Source organism: Pezoporus flaviventris, unplaced genomic scaffold (assembly GCF_033815535.1).
Source record: "Pezoporus flaviventris isolate CSIRO_AGI_PZ_B2104156 unplaced genomic scaffold, CSIRO_AGI_Pfla_v1 ptg000023l, whole genome shotgun sequence".
Classification (NCBI taxonomy): domain Eukaryota; kingdom Metazoa; phylum Chordata; class Aves; order Psittaciformes; family Psittacidae; genus Pezoporus; species Pezoporus flaviventris.
The window spans coordinates 13,360,068-13,383,956 of record NW_026892571.1 but is presented as its reverse complement, the minus strand read 5'-3'; the positions used below and the strand labels follow the sequence as shown (position 1 = coordinate 13,383,956).

General features: G+C 42.3%; 1 protein-coding gene across 1 annotated transcript in view; it reads left to right on the top strand.

Moving 5' to 3' along the window:
* The first annotated feature begins 210 nt into the window (after positions 1 to 210).
* The window catches only part of GALNT10 (polypeptide N-acetylgalactosaminyltransferase 10), a 78,813-nt gene continuing 55,134 nt past the window's right edge, over positions 211 to 23,889 (top strand). The window contains exon 1 of the mRNA XM_061456860.1: positions 211 to 493. Within this exon, the coding sequence (XP_061312844.1) occupies positions 290 to 493 (204 nt within the window). The 5' untranslated portion in view covers positions 211 to 289. The remainder of the gene's footprint in view (positions 494 to 23,889) is intronic.

The window sequence follows — 23,889 nt, the reverse complement described above, 5'->3', positions numbered from 1 at the left end:
GCGGGTGCCCCGGCATCATTCGAGAGCCGTAATTAATTAAAGACTCATTAAGGGAAACTCATTAACGACGGGAATGCACGGGGTGAGGGAGTGGGCGGAGCCTCCCTGCGGCGGTGGGCGGGCCTAAGGAGGCCACGCCTCCCCGCGAGCGCGGAGCGGAAGTGCCGGAGTTGCCGCCCGCTGCCGCCACCGTGCGCGGGGCAAAGTTGGGCTCCATCAGGGCGGCGGGGCCGGTCCGGGCCGCGCTCCCTCCTCCAGCTCCCTGCTCCAGCCTCCTCCGGCCGCTCCGATGCGGCGGAAGCAGAAGCGGTTGCTGCAGGCGGTGGGGCTGGCGCTGGCCGCCCTCGTCTTCTTGCCCAACGTGGGGCTCTGGTCCCTCTACCGAGAGCGGCAGCTGGAGGGCGGCGGGGCAGCCGGCGGGGAAGGGGCTGCTGCTGCCGCCGCCGCCGCCTTCGCTGCGGGGCCGCCGGGGGTAGCGGCGGGCGAAGCGCCGGTGAGTGTCGGCGGTCGCGGGGTGTGGGGATGTGTGTATAGGGGGAGGTGGGTGCGGTGGGCGGCTGGGGGTGTCCCTCTGCCTTGTCACACGGAGGGAGGCTCAGCTTGTGCGTGGAGGAGAAGCAGCAGCCGCTCCCTAGAGAGGAGGGGATGAAGAAGAGGGGTGCGGGGGTGGGCTCCTGTGCCCCTGAGCAAGGAGCCCCTTTCCCGTAGCGATGTCTGGGTTGGAAGGGGAGCGCGAGCGCTTTCTCGGCAGTTCATAGGTGCGCGGACTGGAGGGTCTGCTCGCGTTTTAGGGCTGAGTTTGATACGCGAGTAACACGAGGGTTTTGGCTTCTTGCTCTAAGGGGTAAGGAAGAGGCGCCTGCTCCATCCTTGCATAGAAGAGCACGGTGATTCTGCCTCCCAAAGGTGTGCCTCGCTACGTGCCACGTCCCTTTGCCTTGGGAAGGGACAGAGAGCAAACATTACCTGTTACCTCTGGGTCCCCGCAACGCTTAAGGCAAGGGCTAGCAGAAAGTGCCAGGTGGAGCTTGAAGATTACGTCTGTGTGCTGAGCCTCCTTTAGGGAGAGAGGAGTGGATAACTCTTCCTGAGAGGCAGAAGATGCCTGCTGGATACGCGGCCTGACGATATTGCAGCACATGACTGCATTCCTTTCTTGTCCCACTGGAGTAGTAGTAAATTTAACAGCCAAATCTTTCTGCTTAGTGTGTGAGACAGGGAGGCTGGATCACCCAAATTAGACATTTGGAAGCTCAGCTTAGCTGCGTTTACTCTTAGCTATGCAATTGCCTTGTCTTCTCGGTTTGGCTTACCATTAGGAATGATTGGGACTTGAAAGCTTGAAATGTCAGTGTGTAACTATTAGTTCGGCTGCTACTTTACAAAGCTCTGCTTGTTCATAACCATTTAAAACTCTTTAGTTGCCTAATTCTTTTCCTCCTTGGAGGCTTGCCACTATGACTGTAGCATAAAGGTTGAGAAACCTACTATGGGAATTTATGCTCCAAGGGAGAGAAGGCTCTTGGGAAGCTCTGTAGTCAAACTGAGTCTAAGCTCTTCCTTTCCAGAAGAAATGTGTTCTGAAATTGAAGCAATTGGTGCATCTAGGTAAAACCATTATATCCCTGTAATGCCAGGAGGGAAAGGGATCAGCTGTTACCTGCCATAAAGCATCAATTTGTAGTGGATCCCAAAGCCTGCCCAGAAATCCTTTTAACCTACACAGTGATCATTACATACCTGGAGTTCTTGATGGTACTGCCTTATGCTTGTATTTCTGTTCAATGCAGGGAATCTATTTTGCATGACTAATAAAAATCAAGCCCTGCAGTCCACTGCTCCATAGCTTCCCATGGTGAAATGAAGACTATAAAATCATGTGTCTTCCAGAGGTTGTGAGGAGAAAAATGGTAATGGTTCCTAGGAGCCTTCAAAGTTCCTTATTGGAAATAGCAGCTAATTCTGGTCAAATCTATAAGGATGAAAAAATAGTGAAACTGACTTTGTTGCTCTTCAAACATTGTCCTCGTACTGTGAGCTTTGGGTAGCTGTAAGCTAAGTAGTTCGTACAGTGCAGTTCCTCATTGCTGATTTCTGTGTTGAGAGTTCTCAGTATTTTAGATAGCCCATATTGCCCATGTTGTACAGAATGTTGACTCTGGTTTTCTTTATGTCTGCTTAAAGTATGGCAGCTGCCAGTAAATTGAGATCTGCTTTTGTTTTGATGGCGTGTTGAGCTGGGCAGGAAATGGCTGTGCAGTTTATAGGTGAATTCGCAATAAAACCTCTCTGCGCTTGTGTAAATCAGAGTTACTGAGGTGCAGGCTGAAGTTTTCATCTTCCAGTCTAATTAAGGTGGAGTTAGAGGCTGCAGTGGGTCTGTGAGTGAAGAAATGCTCGTATCATATGCCTATTTTCTTGAGGGATTTGGCCCTGAAATGATGGTTCCTGTTACACTGAGGAAGGGAAATCACGTCCTAAAGGACAACTGCCTCTCTTGGTAAAAATAACTTCAGATGAAGAAGTATAAAGACAAGCCAGATGGGTTTGGTTTGTTGTTTTTTTTTTTTTTATTGTTGTCATAGAGGTATCTGCTAGCTGACTGCAGAGAGGTTTTTGGGCATCCTCAGGTTCAATAGTTCCAGCCTCTCTTCCTTGGTTCTGACAGGCGTTCATGGGTTTTGTACTTGCTAATCGACTTCCAGCTTGTAAATGAATATGCTGTTTGTCTGCTTGTTCGTGAAGCCATTCTGAAAAGCTGAGTTCTTAATACTAAACCCCTAGATGATAGGAGGCTATCTTATAAAGAATGATACTTACAGCAGTCAGAAAGATTTTTCTTCTGTTTCTGGCTTTAATTTGCCTTTTTGTGCAGGCTAATTTTGAATTGAGGACATTTCGGATGTGATACAGAATGGAGCTTTTCAATGAAATCTCTGTCCAGGCTCATTCTTCTTCTTTAAATGGTGTCTGCTGTTTCAGTCAGTGTTTTTTATCTTTCAGAGTAACAGTGAAAGGTGGGGGGTTGGAGGGGAAGGTTTTAAGAAACAGCAGAATTAAAGCTAGAACATAGAATTGTGATGCTAAAATCTGAAGTTTAAAAGCTGCAAGGAGTTTTTGTACTGCTCGTTACCTTCAAAACGGTGATGTATCAGTGTAGGCGATTTTTGCCTTATTTAATCTTTAGAGTGCCTGAAACAAATGTGTCAGAAAATTAAGCAATCAGAAGGCATGTAAATATATTCTAGGAGAGATGCTAAAGGCTTTCTGCAGAAGTTACTGGGTACCTAGTTGTTCCTGTATTTACATGTTCAGGGGAAACATTATGGTGGTGGAAAATAACGTATTGCTTTAATAAAGTGGATTAGGATGTGTTCTTTGGCCTTTGGGTTTGCTCTTCTGGAGCACTGTTGGGTGTTTCTGGCTCCGCAGAAAAGGGATGGCCATTAAGTCATCAAGGTCTTGTCCTCAAGGTCATGCTGTGAATCTCTTTAGAAAAGCTGATGTGTTGAGTTATTCTTCACTATGGCTGCACACTCGGAAGTGTCCTTTATCAGTGTATGTACCACTCTGCAGATGATATGAATAGGAGGTCCTTTTTCCACAGGGTGTGTAACAGATTTGGCTAGCATCATGGCTTTAAATGGGTATGATAGTATCAAGGTACTGAAATGTTTCTGTTGGCAGTAAGAGTATTAACTTAGGAGCTTTTTGTATTTCATGGTTGTACGTTTTTGCTCACCAGTATGCGTGTATCAGTGTGCTCATGTAATACAGATTCACTTTTGTGTAGTTTCATATTTTTCTTTTTTCAACAAGTAAAAACATACATAGGAATAGCAAAAAGCTAGAGAAATACAGGTATTCTTTTTGTCTCTTGAATCTCTGCTGTCTGCCTCAGAGGCTGCTGTGCATCCTCAGTCAAAATGTTTAATGATGTATCCTGCAGCATGTAAACCACAGATGCGTTAGTTCGTGGGGTAGTGGTTTATGTCTGGGCTAATGTGAGTATTTATGTGATTCAACAGAGATACTACTTTGTATCTGTGTAGTCAGGCTGGAGATCCTCACTCTGCATGACGCCTGCTATTATGGGAATGTTGCATTTAAACTTGAAGAGATGCTAAGCTTGAGCATCTCTTTGGATTGCTGGCTAAAAGCATTCTAGCAAATCAGCTGCCTTTCATTGCATGTGTTTTCATGTAATATGATGCATGCTTTATGGAGTCACCCTGTAGCTTGTTGTAGTAGTAATTTGTGCTCTATAAATTAACCCGTGAGCATGATGGAAGTGTATAAATCACATAGGTGATTGTGTGGTGCCCTCTGCTGCCAGACGGCTGGAGTGAAGTGGGATGTACCTGATCGCTGGTATGTTCTGAATGAGAAACCAACTGCAAGCATGTGATGGAAAAATGGTTTGTCAGAATGCCTCTTTTGGAAAGTTTTGGGTTGTAAAATGACTTTAGTGCAATTAAGCTTAAAGTTTCCAGCTGGTCTTGCTGAAAACAACAGCCGAAATGATGAGCTGAGCGGGGAGCGATGCCGTGCTGCGGTCCAGGCTGCTGCTGCCACCGTGTCCTCCTCAGCAGAGGAGGATGATTGGCTTTGCCATTCTGACCTGGGGGCAGCTATGAAGCTGTCAAGGATTGTCAGCTTCATGTTGTGGTTGGCAAAAGCTAATAAGGAAGAGGGTGGTTTAGCAGACTCTGCACTGCCAACGCTGGGGAGGGAAGAGAAAGGCTCGGGAAAGTGAGAGGAAAAGCTCGCAGCTCTCTGCCAGCCAGAAGTAAATAGAACAACAGCCAATTTGCCATACTTGATAGGCAGATTTCTTTAGTAGTGAGGCTGGTTGTGCCCTGAACCTTGCAGCTGCCATAGGACTCTGGGGCCTGCCTCCTTGCAGACCTATTGGAGCAGCTGTGTAGAAAAGCAAACTTTGAAAAGCTTGTTTTGGTGAGCATAGTGTAAAACAATGGGTACCTGAGGACTAGAAGTGCAAGTGCTAGAGCTGAATGAGCTTGTTCTGAATAAAGAGTGACTGATTTCCAGTATGGGCTACTCTGAAGTTGATCACTTCAGTGCTCTTGTGAAATGAGCAGGTTTTCCTTGGTGAGATAAGCATGGACTCACTTCTGATTAGCAAAGTGAGCTGAAGTGAATGTGAAGTGGCCAAAATCATCTCACAGCTGTGAAGTGCAAAGGAGAACTTGGAAAATATGTTTCTAATAAACTGGAGCTTTCAGTGGTCTTCACTCAGTGTCTTGTTATTCCTTCTGGTGATTTTCACTGTGATGGCAACACAGTGAACAAATGGTCTGTGTTCTGAGTCTCCAGTGCTGTGTGAAAGTAAAAGGTTTATTATACTTGCTGTTCTTTAGGGGAGGTTAACTCTATCATGAAGCAGGTGGCTCTGATGTTCAAACCTGCTCCATATGCAGCTCTTAATAGCTGCAATGGTTCCCTTTCTTTCTGGAATGAAGATTGGAGCAGCAAAACGTTTGGCTTCTGGTACCTGGACTACTTTTTAGGTCATCAATGAAAGCCATAATCATACAGTGATCTCCAGAGCTGTATCCTTTTCGTGTCTAAATACGGAACAAATCCAGAAAGAAAGTGAGATTTAAGAGCAACTATAGTTACAAACTTTGTGACAGCTAACTGCCATGTATTTGACTAAATGGACTGATAAACTAATGAAAAGTTTCTTACCACCAGTGTTGGTGAAATTAGGCAGGAAAATGCTATGGAGCAAACTTTCAGTTATATCGTATCACCTTCCACTCCCTGTTTAAATACAGTTACAGGCATCACTATAAAAAGATAAAGAATTGCAGTTTACCTTCCTGTCACTCTGTTTCCTTATGGAGCCAACTGTAACCTTACTTACATGGCATGAAAATAGATCCTGTCTACCTTAGTCATTGAGGAGATTGTTCTCCCTGTGTAACAGCAATCTGGCTCCTATTCCTTTGCAGCTTTCTCCTATACCAGGCGATGCAGGGAGGTTGCCTTCAGCTTCTTTCTGGAAAGTAAAGAGTTGGTAGGGTACCATAAGGAGTTTGTAGGAGGTATTCTGCTGTGTGCTTGAAGTATCACTGAAATTCATTTAGATCCTCTCTGAAAGCAGGCATTTCAACCTGCTGCCTTGGTGTCCTGTTGACTTTAGCAGAGCTGTTGTTCCAGTGGAGTGCACCTTAACTGGGGTGAGGTTCATGGCACTTCAGGATTGTGTAAATGTTTATGTAGACAAAGCTGCTGTGGTATTTACCATCAGAGGACACACTTTCCCTAGTGTCCATCGAGCTTCATGTTTTCCCTCCTGTTAGCTCTGTAGTTAACAGGTACTCTGTAGAGTAACCTTTAATTTATGCTGCTTTAAGTTGTTTGATAGTAGCATGAATAATACATGATACTGCGTAGGCATAGGGAGAGAGGTGGCTTCAGTGACTTTGTGCATGTGAGATCTTTTAATAGTAACAGATACTTTCAGGTTAAGTGACCTGAGTGTATGTGTAGATTTTCTTCTGCATCACCTGTATTTGAAAACCAAAAAGGATTTTTTCCATGGCTGATTGGGTTAAAAATCAGGAATTCTGATGGGATATACTGCAATAGAAAGCAGGCATTAATGATTATTTAAATAATCATTCATTTAAATCTTACTGAAATGTTAATTCCATCAGACTGAGGTAGATTGAGTTAAAGCTGAGTAGCTACCTTTTGTTAATTTTGTATCTGTTCCTGCTTGGAATCCCGTTGGAAATGGCCTTGCTGCACTACACATGCACTTTGTCTTAACCTGAGCTGATGTCCCTGGACAGAACGGTTTTGGTCAGTCCTGCTGTGGTTTGGCCGCTCTTATTCTTTCTAGATGCAGCTTGGCTGGGATTCCTCTGCTTCCAGAAGAATGTATTCTAATAACTTCAGGTCCCCAGATTGTTGCAAAGCCAGTAGCTGTTGGTGGGGATTTTTAGCAGTTAGCAGCAAGTGTGAATGTGTTCATCAGATTTCACAGGCTCCTGAAGAAATCCTGATGCTCTGTCACTTTCAGGAGTAAAACAGCGCGATGCTTTAATTCCAAACCCAGGGATAGTAGCCTCTCCATCCCCCTTCCTAATTTTAAATCTTTATGTTCTGCTTTTGGATTGCCTTTTGCCTTGTTTGTGATGAATAAACTTCTAATTTTCTATCTCTTTACAAGTTAACTTGTGGTTTTACCTTCAGATCTGGCATGCTGCTCGTGACTTCTTATAACTTGGGGAGCTAGGAAGTGTTACTGGTCCTGCTTTATTCGACATGAAGCCTAATAATCTCTAAGTGGTAATGGTATCTCTTCTATCAGTGTAACCAACACTTGTGGTAGTATTTCCTGCATTGTGTGTTACCCTGGCTGGATGATGAAAAGGTAACAAGGAAGGGGGTGTTTATCTAAGCAGCTTTGTTAAGAATATAAGTAGTACTGGATATCAAATTATGGCTGGCTTGTCAGACTGTGCCTCTTTTGTTAGATATAAAGGGTCTGGCAGACAACTGGGGAAGGCTACAGATAAGTAAATCAATATGTAGCGCAAGAAGTTGCCAGACGGATCTCCTTTTCAAATGCCTGCGTGGAAGAGTAACTTCTGCTGTGTATGAGATTTGCTGGCAGCTCTGCATCCAAAGTCCTGTGCGCTTCCTAAAAGACAAGAAATATGTCATTTGACATGTCTCTTTCTGTTCGTAGACTTGATAAAGCTTTAAATCACGGCTTCAAAAAGGAAGGTCTGCCATTTCCTGGTCCTTAAATTTGCTTTTCTTTCTAGATAATTAGGACTTTTTTCTCTGCCCTTCTGCGGTTCCTCCATTTTCTGTAATCTTAGCTCCAGGGTTAAAAGAGAGCTCTCTGGACCATATATCTATAATTAGGGCTTTCTAACCACAATTACAGTGGAGTACAAGCACTGCTGTGGTATTGCTAATACCCAGGGAAGAAACTTGCTTCAGTAGGAAAGCTGTTGATTTTATTACAACTGAACTCTACTATCCCAGCCATGGAGATCCTTCTGCTGAGGATTCATGCCTTCCCACTTGGTAAGTTATCTTTCTATGGTTGATGACCACTAATGGCACATCTTCTGTAGCTGTTGAGAAGGGAAATGTTTACTGCTTGTCATTTTCTTGGAAATGCAATCTGCCAGCTATTGCAATGAGTGTTCCTTATGAGAAAGCTTGAGGAAATGCCATCCAGCTCATTTCTAAGGTCTGGCTTCTTTGGGTCTTACTACAGCTCTGGGCATCTGAACTAAAGCACAGCATTCATTAACTGTACCAACGGTCAGTAATGTTTAGTAGCCTTTCTTCTCTTGCAGATCATGATATAGGCACATGAACCTGTTGCCACCAAGGTGAGGCAGGGGTGAAACTCCTCGCTTAATCTAGGTCCTCTTGAAGGTCTTGCTACTGCAGTGGATAGGAGCACACTTGAAGGCAATTGTTGAACAGCAGCTGACGGCTTAAAATTTGCACCCTACAAAACTTGGTTTATATTGCAATGTCGTTTGCTTTTCTGTACTCCTGAGTCAAACAGAAATAAGCAATTTGAATATATCCAAGGGTTTAAAGTGGAAACCCGATTTTAAGTGAGATGCTGTAACTCCTGTGGGTATTGTGATTCTTTCCTTAGCCAGAAGTAGAAAGCAAAGGAAGGGGAGGAGCATAAAGTCAGTGAGGGCTTGACTGCATAGCACTACCCAGTCTGGTGGAGAAGTTCACTCTTAATTTTGCAACTGTGTCTTCCAGTCTCTCCGCTCCTTGGTCATTTTTCAGCTGTAATACTTTTTGTATTACAAGTAGCATAAGTAGCAGAAAGCAACTTCTAAAACCCATCCTTCAGAATGGTGAATGATGGCTGAGCATCGCCTCTGCAGTGAGGTAACCAATTTCTGTTCAAAGTATCTCCCCTCAACACTAATGTATTTCTCACATGTATGTTCTGTGTAGATGATGTAGCAGTGACCTGACACGTTTCCCGGATGTAGCTTTCAAATAAGGAACTTGGCCCATTCTGTGTGGTTGTGTGACTGCTGAAGTCAGACTTCCAAAAGGCATTTCAGAGTATTAAGTGCACAGAAACTGCAGATATTTACTGAAATACTGACCAACCAAGGGGTTAAATTGCAAACAGACACTGAAGGATGGTTTTCCATGTACAAATATTTGAACTTGTGTGTTTAACTTGGATGTCTGTAATTGTCTTCCTGCTGTAGAGCTGTTTGGTCATAAAAATAAAGGATTTGCAGAATAACAGTAATTCAGTCTGTGTCCTGCAAGAACTTTCTTTCTTGTTTGACTACTACCCCTTTCCAAAAATCTGATTAGAATGGCACTTTGTTAGGCTTGTGATGTTTGGAGCTTTGTCAGATCTTATCTGGAAATGCTGTCAGCTGTCCCTCCTACGTTCAGAGCTGCTTTGCTTCTACCCTCTTGAACAACTGTTTTTACAAGATTAAGTTGTTACAAGAAGTTCTGCTCTGTTTGATCTCTAAAGCCGGAAATCCTTTGCTTGCAGTTACATGTGCGTGCTAAGGTGACTTTTCAAAGGGAAGTCATCCTCTTCTCCATCCTTGATTATTATTATTTGGAAGATCTAAGATTTAAAGCCTGTAGTAGCCAGTTTTGTTGGAAGATCATACAGGCTTGTCTTTGCATAAATTATCTTTGCTTGTGTTCAAATTCATTTGGGAAGTTACTTTTACCTAGTTCATGATGCTAGCAAGAAAACATATTTTCTCCCTGATGGAAAAGAGGTAGGTTTTTTCTTTCTTGAGCCTGCCTAACATTTCTGATCCTTCAGATGAACTCCAAAGAAGAAATGTTCACAGGGACTAGTAAGTATGAGCTGTTGCTTAATAAATAAAACAGGTGAAACAGAGTTTGAGTGTTCTTAATGTTTATACCAAAGTTTTCAAAGGTGCCTTGGAGTGTGATGTTCCTTTGAAAAGTAAGAGTCTTCATGACTTTGATCTGGGGTATGATACAAAAATAACCATGTAACCAGGTCTGGCATCCCATAATGGTTTTTTTTCTTGGTTTTCTCTTTTTTATATTATTATTTTTAAAAGAGTGAGCAACTCTTTTACTTCTGCTCAGACTGACTTTAATCTTAACTCTGCTTCCTTGGAAGGGGTTCTCTTTAGGGACTACTTTCAGCTTGGACATGTAAAAGCAAGATATATTCCCTCATTAAAGAAAACCAGAACCCCCAAAACTAGAGAAATATAAACACAGCTGTTGTAAAGGGCTTTAGTTAGGAAAATAAGTTATTTCTTATAACGGTATAGAAGGTTACTTAAATTTATCCCAGCTGTCAGTTCATGTTAGCCACTGTGTAACAGGCTTATTCTGGATCTTGGAAATAAGTGAACCCTGTGATTATCTTCTGTCTTCTCATTTATCTTCCAGGTGGCCTGTTCCCAGGGTTTAGTCTATGATAAACTACATCTATGATAGCCAATAACCCTTTCTCTCCACTGCATATGTTAGTTTTGCTGATCCACCAAATAGACTATGGACTCCCCCTTCTCTTTGATTTTTCAGGCTGTAGCTGATAGTGTTAGAAATATCTAAAGCTGCTATTGATGTTTCACTGTTGCCTGCTGCCTCATTTTTTGTGGCTGTTTTGGAATCTGATTCTAGGTACTAATTTAGCCTGGGGGGAAAAAGGAAGAGTCTCCCTTCAGAAACCGAGCATCTGTTCACAGGTCGTGTTCACAGCAGCAAGGATGTTAAGATTGGTCCAATTAAACTGTTTGGAATGAGACTTCTCAATTATTTTGCTTGCCTGATTCTGAGGGCATGGAAGTAAGGATGCAGAAGGCTGGAAAAGTGTTACCTGCAGTGTGTGAAGGTCCTGCTCGTGTTGTCCTTGCTTCTGATTGCTGCAAACTACCTGTGTATAGAATGTAATAGGTTTTCTTTCAGTATAGTTGCATACTTTCTGCAAATAGGAACTGGGGCCAGCTGATTACAGTAAGAGAGTCCTTGGGAAAGCAATTACAAAGTGTCTCAAACCTCAGTCTGTGCCAAAGCCCTTTTCTTTGCCTTTTGGCCAAAGCTGTTATCAGCATAAACCAATAAGGGTTACCACGGGTGGAATGCCTAAGCTCTGGAAACAAGTGCTGTCTTGTGCCTTCCCAAGTGCTGATATCTTTACCATGAGAGGCTTCTTATAGTAGAAATACATCTGAGAAGCTGCAAATTGATGCACGTGAGCAGAGAACACTGGCATTGTTGATAAATTAGCTGTCAGTGGTGTAGAAGAACTCAAATATTGGTTTAACCGGAACATGTTAAATGAAATCTAAACCTACAGATTTTTCTCTCTGGATATTTGAAAACAATAACAAGGCATCTGAAAATGTGTATTTTAAAATTATTTCTAGAGGGTATGAGTTTTCAAGCCTAATGCAGTGAAGTCTATTTTTATAGTCCTAGAAAACAAAATCTGACAGACCATATTTGCCAGCACTGATATTGCTCTAGTGACAGTGCTTCTTTTTAAAGCATGCCAGAGGAAATGCTCTGTGCTGGAGCATATGTCAGTGATTAGTGGGACCAGTGTTGCAGGATGAAGCAGATGAAATATGGTTGTGTGTAAGAAAAAAGCTGAATGGACAGAACATGAGAAATGTAGTGGTTCATGGATTGGTTTTACAGTAGGAATGGAAAATGGTTATTTTTAGGGTTGTCTGTATGTGGATGATGTGCTTTCTTCCAAATCAGCCGAGGTTTAACGAAGAGGACAATGGGTGCCTGTCTCTCTGTGTTTCCCGTAATTTCCTTTTCATTTAGAAAACTGTTTGCCCTTTAAATCTATCACTCTATATAATGCAGGTGTTTGCCTGCCTTGTTTATGCCAGAGTGAACTGAAAGCCCTAGGAAGTGAGAGAGTTTGGTACCCAGCTCTTTTTGTGGATGTAAGGGCTCAGGCAGAGACTGATCTGCATATGGGAATGAGTGATTCTTATGTGATGTAGAGGCCACCTTGTATGTAAGAGCCACGTGTCTTAGACCTGGAGAAATTGGAAGTTAAAAGCCTGTCTTACTCAGTTGTTCTGAATTTGATCCTGTAGGTACCTGCAGATCTCACTCGAGCACATAGACCCCGTTGTGGGAATCACAAAGCTGGAAGTTGAGCTGTGAGATGCACAGCTTTGCAGCATCAGTTTCTTGTCGATTTAGCCCTCAACATCATAGATACAGCCATCACTCAAGTGCAATAAAAGATGCTCTTATGCCTTACCCTGTTCTTCATATCTTGTTACGTTAGAGTACAGCAAAATCTTTCTATTCAATATAAATGGGAGCAAAATGAAAGTGTCCTGTTCCCTTTGTCACAATTGATGGCTGTATTTGAACTTTGCCAGTATTTGTTTATAAAAACTGTTTTTCCCTTCTGAAATCTTTGTCAGAGCAGCTTAATGCAACTTGGATTAAGGGAAGTCACAAGAGGTTAGAGAATCCCTGGAAACTAGAAAAACAATGTATTAGACTGCTACATTTTGTGGAGTAGGCATTTGGCTATTAATGCCCAAAGAAATCTTGCAAGAAGCCAAATTATTTCCAATTAAATCCAAGTTATGAAATAATTGTCTTGAGCTTAATACAGCTGTGACTTTAGCCATCTTATGCTTTTTTGTGTAGAATTTCTCCTCGCGCTTAAGAGATTTTAAAGCTATTTTAGGTCTGGCTTTTTTGCTCATCTGTAAAGTTCTTGCTTTTATGCACCTCTTGAGATAATTAACATAACAGAATGAAATTCTTTGGGCCCTTTAGGGAGTGATGGCTTCGTAAGGATTGATTTGTATTTCTATAGCACACAGGAGGCCCAGTCGGAAACCTGCAAGGAGAAAATAAAACACGCAAAGGAAGACTGCTTCCCATAAAGCAGCATCCCCTGAAAGTATATTTATTTTCCTTCCCTAAAATTGCTCTATAGAAAATGCCTTAAAAATTAGATTGTTTCCTGGTACTTGCACCAAAAAAAAAAGCAGCTTCTCAGCAGTGCAATAACTTGATTTTATACTGTCACAAATACTGCACAGCTTTCTGAAAGGGACAGCTGGATTTTCACTGGTGACTGAATCCAGTATGTAAAGATCTTTGGTGTTTTCAGTCTTGTGATGTGTGGAGTCTCTAGGCTTTGTATTTGATTTATACTAGAACCTGCTGGGTCAGGCATGAGCTTTCTGAATGTAGATTCTTTTTTTCTTAGCTTTGTCAGAGCTGTGAAAGGCTCTGACTTTGTAATCTTGATTTATTTTTAATCTCTTTAATTCCTCACAACTGTTAAAGGTCCAGACATTTAAGAAGCGCACCAGTTTACTTCACCTGTGAGTCTCGCCTTCACATTAACAGGACGTCTTTAGCAAAGAAAGCTTTCTCAAGCTTGTTGAAGTTGGATCCATTAGTAATAGAATCATAGAATGGTTAGGGTTGAAAAGGGCTTTAAGATCATCCAGTTCCAACCCTCCTGCCGTGGGCAGGGACGCCTCACCCTAAACTATGTCACCTAAGACTCCATCCAACCTGGCCTTGAACACTTCCTTGGTCAGCCTGTTCCAGCACCCCACCACCCTCACAGTAAAGAACTTCTTCCTTATCGCTAGCCTAAATTTCCCTTGATTAAGTTTGAACTCATTACCCCTTGTCCTGTCAGTACAGTCCCTGATAAAGAGTCCCTCTCCAGCATCCCTGTAGGCTCCCGTCCGATACTGGAAGGTTTGTGTGGGTTTTATCTGTAGATAAATCTGGGGGGTTTAGCAGAAATATGTATACAAGTGGTCTTTGAAAGTTCCTGGGTAGCAAAGGAAAGGCAATGCCTTTGACTGGAAGATGAGTGGGGCACAATGTTCATCCCTCCCCTTCTGACGGAAGGCTATGGAAAACCGTCTTGCTCGTGAAGTGTTGCGATGTGCTGTTAGGGTAGACTTGTGCATTGACTCTGACAATCTGCTCTGTTCAGGAGGTGGAAGAGAATACCAGAGAAAATTCTCTTCCATCCTATTTATAAACTTTGTCAGCTTAACACAAATAAGTTTGGACACACGTTCAGTGCTGCTGGATTATGCAGTTAAGATCTGTTCTGGCTTCCTAAAGCAGAACAGTGTGCAACGCATCACCATTCCGTGTGTGTAACCTGTTCTTGCATCTGTGTTGTGTGCGGTGAGCAAGAAGGGTGAGGAATTAAAACAGAGGACATCAGTCCATGCACCTGGATCTTGTCAGAAATCACAGGGTGAAAAGCTTATAAAGCCTCTAAAAATTCTCAGTGGCTCCTCAAAAGGGGAACCTGGTTGGCAAAGACCCTGAAAGGACTCTTAAACTTTAATGAAATGTAATCCAACAATTTAATTGCATGTCTGGGCTTATGTGTTTTGTGTTGGCTTTAGCAGCTCTGCTTAGTAACTACTGGGGCTAAACTCTTTGAAACAATGACTCTCCTCTGAACGATCTTAATCTTAAAAAGTACTAATACTTGAACAAGTGGGGAGGGAGAGGTAGCAGTTGCAAAGATATCACCTGGTTTCTTGAAGCTCCTCAAGTTCTGTGTCTTTGTGGTTTAAAGCAATCTTGGCTTTAGCTTATGCTATGAAAAATCCTCCTTACTAGTGTGCAGAATGGCTTGGGCAACCTATGGCGAGTATGTGAGAGATTACTGTGATCTGCAGCCAAAATGATGGGGGCATCAAACAATGCTCTTTAGCAAAAGAACTGCAGAACATCTTTCCAGAGGGATTTATTGTAGCTCAGCCAGTAGCCACAAATGCTGGCTTGTGTCCCTGGAACGCTGCATGTTTGGGAAATGACAGCAGGAATTAGACAAGAATTAGTGTAGGTGCATCCCTGCCCTGTAGTGTTGTAGCATTGCTTCAGCCACATTACAGGGTTTTGTTTCTTTGCTGTTGACTTCTGCTTACCAACTCTGCTGGGAAGTGACAATAAGAGAACACAAGGAATGCTGCTGGACCTTTTGTCATCCAACTGCTGCATATGAGATCTTCCTAATTCTCTTGTTTGGGGCTGAAAGGGCAGGCAGGGAAGGTTGTGTTATTCCTTGGATAGTCAAACTATTAGAACTGTTCCTCTTACACCTTTGGTGTGTAGCTGTGTGCCCAATATGAAACTGGATGCTGATTCATGGTAGTTTACATTCTTGCTCTTCATGCTGGTTTACATTTAAGCCCAACATAGGGCAGTCACTAACTGTGCTTCTTTCCAACTGCATAGACTGATGTGGGAGTGAGACTGTGTTTGCTTCTCTGGAGCAATGGACTTCAAGGAGAAGATGAAGTAAACATCCATTTCTTCATCTAGTTCTCAGACTGCATCGTATCCCAAACCCAGCTGGCAGAATGGGCTGCACTGGGCAAAACACTTGGCACCATCTTTACGAAGGCTGGCGGGTTTGTACTAGACAGCTGGCATCCCATGGATCTGACAGTGCTTGACAGAACTATTAATCTGTGTTAATGGCATTGCCTGAGTGGCCTTCATTTTTCATTGTGGATGATCAAGTCCATGGAACTGAATCTGTGCTCCCAAAGCATCCATGCAGCTCAAAGGTGGGAACTGCATTCTATAGCAGCAGCTAATGTACAGCAGGCTCAGGAAGGGCTTGTGCTAAAGCAGCTGTCTCGGAGGTGATGGGTTGTGTCCTGTCTTGCTTTCGTGTGTCAGAATAGCTCTGATTTCTCTGGTGGTCTATGGCTTGAGATTGAAAGAAAATGTCTGTCATGGAAACCTTTTGCATATATAACAAACTGTATATGTTTTGGTGTTTTGGTGTCTTGCAGTGTCCTGTACCATTTAGAAACAGAGTGGCATCAGTTGGATGGGCAGCTTCCAGAAAGAAAGTTATGTCTGCATTTGCAGTAGCTTTTGCTGCTCCATATTTGAGTTTGTATTGCTAGAAAGAGACCTGCTGTACTTTAGTAAAGTTTTTGCAGCACTCTGACAGGGTTTAATCTCCTCAAAGTAATCTCTTTGGGAACTGCATGTATTTGATAGGCATTTTCAAGGCATAAGCCTTCTCTAAAGAGTAAAGAAAAGTTCATTGATATCCAGACAACGACCCTTTGGCCATCTGAACCTGACTTAGATGTCTGCTCCTTGCTTGTGGATGAGGAAGTTGCTGTCTGAACTGTGGATATAGGGCCCTAAACAACATATTTTAGTAGTTCTTAAGCTCCCTTGATCTAATTCCCTTGCGTTTTTTTTATTGGTGTGTGGATTAGCAGTGGCTTGCTAGTGTGAAAGTAAGCAGCAGTAAGTCAAGTCCTGTGTGACTGTTATTTGGGTAGTGCCATAGTTTTGGGGGGAAAATGGACCAAACTCATCAAATGAACATGATAAAGGACAGGCAGGGATGATCCTGGTGCCAAATACAGGCAAACAGGCAAATTGCATGTTAATACTTGGGTGATGCTGGCTACTTCTGGCTGCTGCTTCCCTTCTCTGCATCATGCCTGATCTCAGTTCTTGGCCAGAGCAGGCTTTCCTGGAGGCCTTAACACATTCCACAGGATTCCAGATTGTTCTGAAAATACTTTCTAAATGCTGTCTTAATTAAAGATTTCTTTAAGTCAGAGTTAAGTTATTAGAATGTTCCAGGCATTTTCTAGAAGTCTTTGAAAGCTGCCCGTACATTCCTTTCAGAGTTAATCTGCTGTCTGCTATGGGTTACAAAGCAAGATTGTGCTGCTTGTGGGTTACAGATAAGTTCAAATAAATGTATGATTATCTCTTTTCCCTTGCAGGAGATTTTTTGTGAGCTGCCATTGAGTCATTCTTTAGGATTTTGCAATTGGGTACTTCTGGTCCTTTAGCAGCAATGGACAAAAATGTCTAGTGTTCCTGGGAGGGCATTTCCAGAATCCCTGAGTATGTCAGACTAGAGAGTGCTGCATAAGACAATAAACTTAACTGCTGTCTAAAATGCTTTTGTTTTGCTTTGCAGAATCTGTGGCTGCTTCTCTAACACTGGCTGATCATACATGATGGGGTTTGTACTTCACAGGAGAATTGCATGGTGTAGAGCTCTTGGCAGCTCACGCAGCTGTGGTGCTGCAAATATTTAATACGCTGCTAATGTGATTTGAATATGACAAGTGCTTGAGATGTGCCTTTAATGACAAGTTGTACTGTTCTGGGTCTCCCCCTAACAAAATCTGAGAGAAGAGATGGTTCTCTGCTGTTAAAACAATGATTAGATCCTCAAACACAAACCCTGTCATGACTTTTAGGTACATGTACTGACATGGATTGAGTGCTGCTGTTTGGGGGTTTTAAGCAGGATTTGAGAATTTTAAAGGCACACTGCACACTGTATTCTGTGTCTCTGAGTAGGCTGTGTATTGGAGGGAAGTGAATTTCTGTGATTGTAAAGCAGAGTTCTTAGCTTAAAAGATGCGTTGGTAAGAGAGCGCTGGGTCTGCTCTCTCTCCAAATCCATGTTATGCATAGGTTATGTTATTCTTTGCATTGTGCAGGTGGTTTGGAGGAGCCAGTGGCTTCAATAGAGTTGTCATCTTTTCCTGGTTCATCCAGCTGCCTTCTGCAGGACATTATATTCAATCTCCCCTTTACTCAACCAGCGTTAGGAAAGCTTGGATGCTGGTTTGATGATGAAGTCAATGCAGAGGTGTCCTCCTGAGCTTGCAGGTGGCCTTCAACATTTTGCTTTGTTCTATAAAGTTGCAAAAGGTGTAAAAAAAGCCCTAAACTCTGAACCTTGGCAGTTTATATTGCTTTTGCTGGGATCCATAAGCAGCCATGAAAGTGCTTATCAAGTTGATGTTAAGATGCTGACTGGAAATTGCTAGAGTATGTCATAGAATCATAGAATAGTTACAGTTGGAAAGGACCATCATTCAGTTCCAACCCCCCTGCCATGGGCAGGGACACCTCCCACTAAACCATGTTACCCAAGGCTCTGTCCAACCTGGCCTTGAAAATGTCAGACTAGTACTCAGCCCCAAAACAAATGTGTGGTTATAGAGAGCACTGTTGTCATGTAAACCAGCCCAAAATTCTTTACAAGAAGTGAAATGTTAATGGCTTTGCATCACAACCTTCTGATGTATCAAAAGCCATGTAATTATCTATCCTTATTAAAGGTTCTGCAGTGGGAATGAGTGGTTGTCTCAGTATTTGCTGTGTAATTAGTGTTAAGTAACAGGAAAGCCTGCTAAATGGTCAGTCAGCAAAAGCATTACTGGGAAACTATGTAGCTGTTGAGCACTTAAAAGCTGAAGACAAATTCTGAAGTGTCTTTTGTGTTCTGAAAGAAGGATGAGAGGCAATTCTTACCAACTTTGCACTGAGATCAGAGATTAAGCAGTGAAGGCAATAAATGAGTGCATTAATCTATGGGGTTAAGGAAAACATCTCTTTCTTAAGAGAACAAAGTATGACAGGGCCATTTATCTTCCTTAAGTTTCCCAGGAGATATGAACCCAAAATACGTTGCATTCAGCCTCTTCTATCACCGTACTAGATAACTTCTTTGTTAAAACCTCTTACCCGGAGAGGTCAGTTCCTGTAGCACAAGCTTTGCTCCTCTGTTCCTGCTCTGTGTTTGAAAGCATTCTGCAGATTTGTGTTGTCTGTGAGAGGCGATTTCTTCAGAGCAAAGGTTTTAGTGCTGCTTGCATTTAAAAGACAAGGCAATAACACAGTAGTGTGACACTTGTTTCTCTCTGACCCACAAAACCACGTTTTGGGACAGAGCAGTTGGGGAAGGTTTGCATGGTTTTTGGACCACTTCACTTCAGTCTGAGCCCAAGTGATGCATTCATTCCACAGTGGAGGATTTCCACTTGCAGTGTATGTATCATTCTCATACTTTTCTCACTCTGGGTCTGTTCATTGGACTGTCCTTGGGTTGTGGGGCTCTTTACTCACGGACCACAAAGTTGTGCTGAGCATTTGCTGTTTGTTTGAGTTGGACATGATTGTCTGCTTGTTGGGCAAGTTGTTTTGCTTGGCTTCAGCCACTCCATACAGAAATGCCTGTGTGGGCCATAGCAACAGCTGAAATAGCTGGTTTTCCAGAGTGTGTTGCTTGAGTTGTCTCTAAAGCCAAAGCCATGGAAGACTTTTAAATACACTAATTTGGCATGAGCAAATGCAAAGTTGGGAAAAGCATGTTGAGCTGGTGGCATTTGGAGGCTTGTGTAGAAGTGCTCCCTGAAGGAAGGGAGAGGCTTTCCAGAGCATCCTGGTTCCATGCACAGTGGTGAAACTTTGTCCCTGTTGTGTTGCTGGGAGGGAGTCCACAGCCCTGTAAGTCTCAGCTATACCAGAGATGTACGTTGCTGTGCTTTTCCAGTATCAGTGTTTGTGTCCCTTAGATCTGTGCTGATTTATATAGCTCAAGAACCTTTGAAGCAGGAAAGCACTGTCACCTTCTTTGAATGGCTTTTGTTCAGGGAAAATAGAAGACTGGGCTCACGACAGTTTCTGACTGGATTAAAATCCCTGCTCTTACTCATAACCCACTATTTATCTGAGATGGAGTTTAAACTTAAAAATCACAGTGTAAATTCCTAGGGAAAGGATGTCATTGTGTGCACTGGTGATGGGATAGCCTGGCTAAAACAATCACAGGAAACTTATTTCTGGGGAGAAGTGAAGGGAGCTATTCTGGGATTGGCACTTTTATGATAACTTCTGGAGTTTACGCCCCTTACCAGAAAGCTTTTGGATGTTTGGTACAATCCAAACCAGCTGGATTATGGGAAATGCAAGATTTATTTTAAAAAGCATTTTTTAAAAAAGACCAAAATGTCCAATTAGTAGAATTCAGTTCATGGGAGTTTAAAAATTAATGGTAAGTTACCTTATAAAATATAGATCACTTGGGACTAAACTAAGAGCAGGCATATGGGTTTGATTTTTCTTTTCCCCTTCAAGCACTGGCATGGTGCTGAGGCCAGACAACTTTATTTTCCTGATGCATTATAACCAGCTGCAGATGTTTTAGGCATTATCGCTTCTAAATGGGCTTTGACAAATGTCTCCTGGAAGCCAGCAGCTCTAAATATTACATGCAGTATATTCTGAGGAAATGTTGGAAATAAAGTTTTAGGAATTAAACGTTCAGTGTCTGAACTGAGGAAAATTTACCTTCTTCCCTTGTCAGGGGATTTGCTCTCTGAAAGCATTCCTTCATGAGACATGCCCAGATGTTAGCTGGGACACATATAGAGACTGGAACAAATACTGCCACAGATGGGCTTTCACACAGTTATTTACTGGCCCTCTATTGCTAATACTGGATGGTGGACCCTTGTTTGAAAGGGTACTTCAGCTTATATCTAAACACTGAACTGAAATTTGGAACAGGCATATGACTTTTCAGCTTTAAGGCCGAAAAAGTGGAAGCATGTATTCGAACATATGGAAACATTGTGGCTTGTGCATCACTGACAATAGCATGGCCCTGTACTACAGAAACGTATGTGGTATTTCAATTACTTTGTTCAGGATTAAAGTCAAGAACGTAAAGTAAAGAAGTTTCTGTGCTTTTTGTCCTTCCTCCATAGCTTTGAATTGGACACCTGGCCAGAGGAGCATTTCATATATATATAGATACATATCTGTGGAGTACAGAATGTTGCTTGCATGTTCAGATGTATGGTTTTGGGGTGGAAAAGGGACTATATGGTTATTGACATGGGAATTGCATCAGATGTCTTTTCACTTCCAAAATTAAGACAGCTTGATTCATGGCTACCTAAACCATTCACTCATTTTTCCATACCGCGAGAGGCTGGGAAATACTTGTGCTTTGCTGACACCTCATTAAATTGTGACTCAGTACAGAGCACCCTGAGTCCTCCATCTGGTCAGTGCAGGAGTAGAAAGAGGATGTCCTGAGAGCACAGGCTGAGTGCTTCCAGGCTCGATGCTCAAAACTAGGTAGTGGAAATGCCCCCTTATGCAGGGATGTGCCAAAGAGGCAATACATCTGATTCTTTAGATGTCAGCAGTTCATCAAGTAATGGTGGTCCTAAATGTCTGACATTGTCAGGGATTTTGCCAAAAATCTTTATAGAGTTTTGAAGGGAAATAGGGATGGCTTCAGTGTTATCAGTAGCTTTTTGTGCAAGATTTCTTTTTTTAATTATAACCAGGTATTTGAGAACAAGGTGTGTATCTTTACATATCTACAATATTAACGATACGTATCGTTTGAACCACACAGAGTAACCAATGAGAATCTTTTTGCCAGTCTGTGTTACCCTTAAAGAGCCTTGGAGCAGTTTAGATACAAGCCAGCTTATGCTCATTGAAACCCCTAGAGACTGCCTGGCACTAGGGAACAATTCCAAGAGAAGATTAGAGGTGGCAAGCATCAATGGGTAACTACTTGAGCAGGGACCTGCATGCTTTCCTTGAAGGGGCATGGCACGCTGCCTGCAGCAGGGAGCCAAATCAAGCAAACTCAAGTCTAATGATTTGGATTTTTTACTATTTCACATTAGTGCTTAGAACTGCTTAGTAGATACAATCCTCCTCGCAAATCCCTCCCTGCTTTGTGATGGTGAACATTCACTGCTGCCAGCTGTTTTCCTGCGTATGAACCATTATACTGAATTCTTGTGCAGCTGAACAAAAGCTCTCACTGATGCTTGGCAAAGAGAAGAAGTTTTCATGTTCAGTTCTATTTGTACAGGAGCATTAAATGGTTGTGTTGATGTGTTATAAGAAATGAAACATCCAGACAACGGTTTGGGTTTGATACTTGCCAATTGTATAGTGACTCTAGATAATGCATATATCAAATACCTGGGGAGAGGGAGTTCTGTCAAGTTGCTATAGAACTATTTATGTGTTTGGTTGAACATCTTTTCTTGTCTTACAAAGTATTAAGGCAGTTTACATTGAAGGTTGGCTGTTATCTTTTCTTAGTGGTTTCTTACCTGAGCAATGAAGCTGTTTTTTCCACACTCATCCAGGATGTCTTCTAGACACCTGCTATCTCTAGACTTTGCTCTGGTTTCTTGCCATAACTTCTTCAGGAAAAAGAAATCTCAAAGATAGTATGTGCCCCTCAGCTGCAGCTATCTTAATGTACTTAGGCATAGAGGTCCCTTCTCTGAACTGGGTATGGAGCCTGAAGTCCTCACATTTCTGACTGAGAGACAAGCCACAGTTCATTTTCTGAAGCATCAATCAAAAGTATGCAGTACTTTTCTGCAGCACTTGCAAGATTGATCTGAATACTTTAAAATCCATAGTAGCTATGAACTTTGGCTTGTCTTCTTGTAAGGGAAAGAAAATGATCCTGCTTTTAGTGGGAACTAACAGAAAGTTGGCTTCTATTGAACTTGAAGGAATTTGGGGTGGTTTCTCATCCCTGTGGTCTAAGTGGAATATCTTGGCTTGTCTGTAACTGCTGCTTTTTGAAAATACCTTTAAAGGAATGCTGGAGGTTAAAGTATTGAATTTTCCCAAATCACCACCATGTGCTTTAGTTTCCTCATACTTTCCCTTCTTGGAAATGAAATGTTTAGCTTATTGTAGTGAGAGCTGCTATGTGAATTGTTCCAGAGTAGTTCTTATTGAAGATGGAGGATTAAGTGGTGAAGGCTTTTAACTGCGTGAGCATTGGCAGGTTTCTTTTGCATGCAGTGATCCTTCTGAAGCTTGCAAAGAAGATTACTTAAATAGAGCAGTGTTGCTGTGATGGTGTTGTTTAATTGGGATCTTCTTTGGCTGTCACTGAGATTAAAACGTTAGCGTGGGCTTGATGCCGTTCTGAAAATTAAAGGAAGTGCCTGCTTAAAGTTTTTTATAGGGAAGGTGGTTTAATGTGCAGGACCCAATTAGATTCGGCTGTTTGGAGGTGTTAAACATAGGTGTACTCAAGCAGCCAAAAATGTGTTGAATTTCCCACTGACTAGTAAGCATTGATTCTTTTAAGGCTGGCACTGAGATTTCCCTTCTGTTTTTACAGAAGCAGCTTTTGGCTTTAGAAAGTTTTTATCCTCTTAGTTTCCATAAGCCTGAAAGTTCGGGGAAAGTGGAGATTGATACGTGTTCCTGTATGAGGGAGTATGAAGGTGTGAATTTGTGTTTGAGTGGTAGAGATAGCAGGAAGAATAGTAAATTGCCTGGATATGCTTCCCTGCCTGACAAATAATGATCCAGTAACCAAATGGTGTGTGTTAAGGAGGACTTTGACACAAATTGTCTCGGTGATGGAGGCAATTTGATGTTGCTCCCACTTTGCAGCTTGCTTTCTCCTCCATTGGGCTTGTATGGCTCTGGATGGGGACCTCCTGTAAAGTAGATAGAGGAGAGAAGCTGGATTTGAAACAAGAAAAAAGCCTTTCAACTGAGCTTTGCTACTAAAAATGGTGAGTGTAGAACAGTAGTCTAACTTAACAAACTGGTTTTGCTGTGGTGTGTAGAGGAAAAAAGACTGGTCTCACCTGCTCAAAGAATTTGCAAGGATTTACTTCAGGCCATGGACAGCAGTGTCAGGATTTATCAATCTAAGGTTAGTATTACTGGAAAGTACGTAATAGCCTTGATCTTTTTTTTTTGCTTGATTTTATTATACAAATTGGAAAGTAATTTCACCAAATTGCATTTATTAAGGTTCTTATTTTTCACTTTTGACAAGATTGCCATCTCCTCATTCCAGTAAGTGTTAAGGTCATTCTTCTTCCTAATGTAACTTGTGAAGATCCAGTCCTGTGGAGGCTGCCTTTGAGCAGCTGTCCTGAATGGGGTTACTGAAATTTTGACATTTATCTGAGCTTTTTGCTTGTATAATTCATAATAGCCAGCTGCTCTGGCTTATGCTTTTGGGGATGGTGAACTTGTCTTGCCTCT